The sequence below is a fragment of the Accipiter gentilis genome, chromosome 4, assembly GCF_929443795.1.
Source record: "Accipiter gentilis chromosome 4, bAccGen1.1, whole genome shotgun sequence".
Lineage (NCBI taxonomy): Eukaryota > Metazoa > Chordata > Aves > Accipitriformes > Accipitridae > Astur > Astur gentilis.
Window position 1 is genome coordinate 12,118,866 of NC_064883.1, and position 4,769 is coordinate 12,123,634.

Here is a 4,769-nt window from a genome sequence, read left to right on the forward strand (position 1 = left end):
TGTGTTGATCAAGGTGTCTGTGTATGTGTGTATATGTACGCGCTATGTAGATAACTGACCTATTCATAAAGATGAAATCTAAATTCTTGAAAGTGGTTATTTTGATAATTGCAGGTATTAAAAATTGAATATGTTAAGAGTTCCTTAGTCTTATTTAAAGTTCAAACCATTATACAGTTTTGTTTTTTAAAAAATCAGCTTTTATTTGCTTTAAAAATATAAATAAGTCATAAATACCATCTCAAATACTTTAAAAACATAAGTTACACAACAATTTTTCTGGCTTCTGAAAATATTTTTTTGTTGAATACATATTCAGTAAGTTGATATTTTGAATAGTACCGTTAGAAATGAAATAAAATACGTCCTTTGTTTAAATTATTTCTAAATATTGAAAATATAAATAGGAAACATTAGAAACTAATAAATACTTTAAATACAATAAATAGGTTCCTAGAAGGAAATGAGAATGTATATAAATGCAAACCATTGTTACTATCTCTGGTTCTTAAAACAGAACAACACTGTCATCTGCCACATGACAGATTGTAACGAAGGATTGTGCCTGAATTAAAACATTCAGACACTGAAACTCCTGGTATTTTTCAAGTAGCGAATGGCCCTCACTGTTTTCTCCATAAATGAAGTAAAGTCTCGGAGGATGAGGTGGGTGGTGATTTTCTCTATCCAGTTCTTATTGGACTTTAGCTTTGCACGGAGGGATTCCTGGGTAGCAGAGTCTGGGATGATCACTTCATCAGGATTGACCACCTGTGAAAAAGGCAATATTGGGGTGCCCTGGTTAAAACATTGTAATTGAGCTTGTTGGAGAGCATCGGTTTATAATATGTTCCCGACCAGCAGTGTATCCACCCTTTCTGTGCTGTGGACGACAGACCCCCCTGGGACCTGTGCTTCCTTACAGCCCTGCTTCTGCAGTGGGGTTTCAGGTATGTTGATGCCTGCTGCAATTGCTGTGGAAGAATCAGAGGGTGTCGTCTGATCTATACTGTTTGTTCTGGTTTGAATGCAATGTCTGGTGTCGCGGTCCAACATGCTGCACTGAACAGATCGATACCTCTCCTGCTGTCTGCCAACCGTGTGGTCAGTGGGAAGATGCTGATCATGATTTGTTGGTGGTGATTACCTGTACTGGCCGCTCCAATGTGAGTGATAAGTTAATTGGATGACATTGGAGTATTCTCACATTTTGTAGTAGATTAACAGTTTCCAAAGATGTCAAACTTGTTTAGCTGCTTAATTATTACTTTCCAGGCAATTAGGCATGTGGGAGACCAAATGTCACCAACTTTCACTGATGCGTGGGATCCTAACTGCAAGATGAGTAAAAGAAGTTATGTACCTAATGCTGACTGACAGCACTGGGCACTTGGTACCCAAATGCCTTTTAAAAACTTGTCCTATGAAGTGGGTAAGTGACTTCTGAAAATGGGAGTTACACAAATTATGGAGCTGTTTGAGATGATTTGGGGTCTAGAAGTCTAATAGTAAATATCTGTTTCATGCTGGTTTTTAAGATCTCTCCTACCCTTTAAAAAGTGGCAAAAACATGCACATCTCCTTCTGGAACATCTTTTTTTTTTTTTTTTTGTGAAATTCAGTAAGAGAAGAATATTCTTTCTGTCCAGACTACTTGGAAATGGATTCTGATCACACATCCAGTTACTGGTATATCCAGCTCCTTGTTGCATGCTGTAAAAGTTTGTATCTGGGTATCCAGACAGGTATCGTGCTGATGGATCTACCTGACCACAAGTGACAGATTCTGGCCTTGCTCTCGTTGCCCAAAATAGCAGGTAGACTTCTCTCATAAAGAAAAATTTCTAACCTGGAAATCAAGATTCCTCTCTTTCTCAAAAACTCTGTAGTTTCCACAAGTACGGATTTTGCTTTTGATAACTGTGTTTACTTCTGCCTGTTCCAACTACCTCGATCCTACTAATTTTCCGAAAAGGCTAGTCTCTCCCAGTTAGGAAATGAACTTTCTGCAAACTAATATATCAAGTTGGAAGCCAGTAGTCAGTTGCCTGTCTTATGACGGGACTATTGTTCTTAGGTAGCACAGTGTGAAAAAAGCAGTTCAGCTCCCTTTCAGTTAAAGAATGATGGACATAAATAAATATGTCAGGAAAGGTACGGCAAACACACAATGGGCTTTTCAGATGCCAAAAAACAGATGCCTTGAAGGAAATAATGCTTTGAGATTTCTGCAGTCCTTACTCACCTGGGTTGGTTCTTACTCAGGCAAATAGTTGCCCTGATGACAAAAGGAGGTAAATATTCATGTTGAGGGTTATTCACGTGAGTAAGAACTGCAGGAATGAAGTGAATTTTTGAAGTGTGATCTTTCAGAGCTCTCCAAAACATAGAACATGACTGTCAGAAATGAATAGCATTTATTTTACCAAATCAAAAGAGAATTGGGTATTTGAAAAGAAGGAACAGTTATTTTTTTTTTTTTTTTTGTGATGACTACAAGCAAAATGTGTGCTTTTCAATAGGCGGCACCTTTTATTTAGTCAAGTTGTTAACTTGACTAAAACTAACTTGACTAAATTCAAAATTCGAGTTCAGTTTAGTAAAAATTGAATTTAACGGTCTTCCTTGATTTTTGAGCTACTGATCGATCTCTCAATATACCATACAGCTTGGCTTAAAAGTTTGGTTTGGAGAGTTGTAATGATTAATAATATTGTAAAAATGTATTTCTTTTATTATTTATATGGGTTTTTAAAAAAGGTTACTTAGTTCTACTTGTCAGGGGGTTGCAACATTAAAAGGCTTGGACTGAACTGTAGTTCTACAATTACGAACAAGCTCCCCGAGAAATCTTATTTCTGTCAGCCAGGCAGCATTAGTATATTTATTCTTAAAACAATGACACATTTAATTGCTGGTTTGGAAATTAGAAATAACAACAGAAAGTAGGAAGAGGAGTTGTTTCTTTAAGAAAAGAAAGCAAAGCCTTGTAAAACCTGTAAGTTAGTCGTAAGGGTAAGTATCTGAGCATTAAGGAACCGTCACCCGTTTCCGCTGAGAGAAATGAAAGTGGGAGATGTTCAGCTTCACATAGCATCCTATTTCTCCGAGTACACATCAGTGCTAAGCCGTAACAATTATTGGAGTGAACGTAAAACGAACTCACCATCTGTCTTATGGTATTTGCCAGGTGCTCTGTACTATAGCACAGCGATTCAACGTTTTGCTTTTCACTAGTAAAAGTTTCTTGTATGTATTGAAGGTACGTCTGAAACGTAAAAAGCCCGCTGGAGATTTTCCTCAAGCATTTATCCTGAAACGAGAGAAGGGTGAGAAAGTTACGTGCAGCTCAGAAATGCCTCGGCCGCGATATTGCGGGTGCGGCGCAGGTAAGCGGGTGACGCTTATGCAGAGCGAGCGTGGGCCAGCTGGAGCCGGCACAGATCTCCAGGTCGACTTCCACGGTTTTTTGGAGCAGGTGAAAAGCGCCCCAGGCAGGCAGGGTTGGAGCAGGAGGGAGAGGGGTTCCTTGCCTCATCGAAGCCGGCGAGCAGGCACCCGTCTTCCTCCGTCACCTTGGGGAGGTTGAGGTTGTTCTGGGCGAGCATTTCCATGCTGTTCTTGCAGACGGTGAACTTCTCGCACATCTGGGGAGAGACACCGAGAACTTTCGTCGCACCTCGGCCGGGAGGCGGCCGCCCCCGGGCCGGCTGTGTGCGACCCCCCGTGCCGCCCCGAACCCACCTCCTCCTGCAGCTGGGCCGCCCGGGCGTGCAGCAGCCGGGCCAGCCGCACGCAGTCGGGCAGCGCCGCCCGCCGCCCCGCCGCCTCCTCCGGCTCGGCCTCCCCCGAGGAGTCGGCGGCCAGCGGGGCGGCGGCGGCCCGCGGCAGCAGCAGGAGGAGCAGCAGCGGCGGCAGGGCGGCGGCGGCGGCGGCGGCGCGGAGGGCGGGCGGGCGGCGGCGGCGGCCGGCGCGGTCGCAGTCACGGTCGCGGTCGCAGTCGCAGTCCTGGGGAAACTTCATGGTGCGGCTGCTCGGCTCCGGCTCCGGCCCCGGCCCCTTCTCGTCGGCGAGGCTGGCGGGTTGAATGAGCTCCGGGCATCCCTGAACGTGTATTTATCGAGGGGGCTTCGAGATTATTCATGGCCCGGGAAAATCCGGCATGAGAACACGGGGGTGTGTAGGGCAGCGGGCTTGCCACAGAGCCTTCGCCCCACCGGAGCGCGGCGGGATTGTGAAACGGGGCCGGGGGGGGGCAGCCGGGAGCGTGAGCTCATCGCTCTCCTGTACCCGACGTAGTAACTCCTTGAGGGCCGTGCTGCCCCGCCGCCGCCGCCAGCGGCTCACCTGTCCCCGCCGGGCCGGGGCCGGCGCCGGCGCCGGCCGCGCCGAAACTCTCGGAAACCTTACGGACCGACATACCCGTGTACATACGCGCTTTACGTACCGTGCGCGTTTTCACGCGTTTGTCTTAATGTTTCATAAACTTTGTGTTGCGCGCGTTTATCGCTGCGGTTCAGCTCTTTTTAGTGTCCGTATACGGGCAACTACACGCGCCTGTCGAGGTGCCGAGTACGCGTTAAGTCCTAAGTTGCCTCTCTCCCTGCGAGCTACGGATGGGAAGGATGAAATACATCACGTTCGTACCCTTGAAATGCACAGAGAATGGGGCCGAAGCCAGCTCCTACAGCTCGGGCGGGAGGGTGGCTGCAGGAAGTGCCGCGCAGTTCCCTCTTATCTGCCGCCTTATCTCTTTCTGCCTACCTGGG

At 46.2% G+C, this 4,769-nt stretch overlaps 1 protein-coding gene across 1 annotated transcript; it reads right to left on the reverse strand.

The window, feature by feature from the left end:
• Positions 1-314: 314 nt before the first annotated feature.
• Positions 315-4,420, reverse strand: IL6 (interleukin 6). The gene is made up of 5 exons (XM_049798916.1): positions 4,304-4,420; positions 3,745-3,915; positions 3,534-3,647; positions 3,167-3,313; positions 315-771 (listed from the first exon to the last, which is right to left on the reverse strand). Exons 1-5 carry the CDS (start codon positions 4,418-4,420, stop codon positions 580-582), a joined length of 741 nt encoding a protein of 246 aa, XP_049654873.1. The 3' UTR covers positions 315-579.
• Positions 4,421-4,769: the final 349 nt, after the last annotated feature.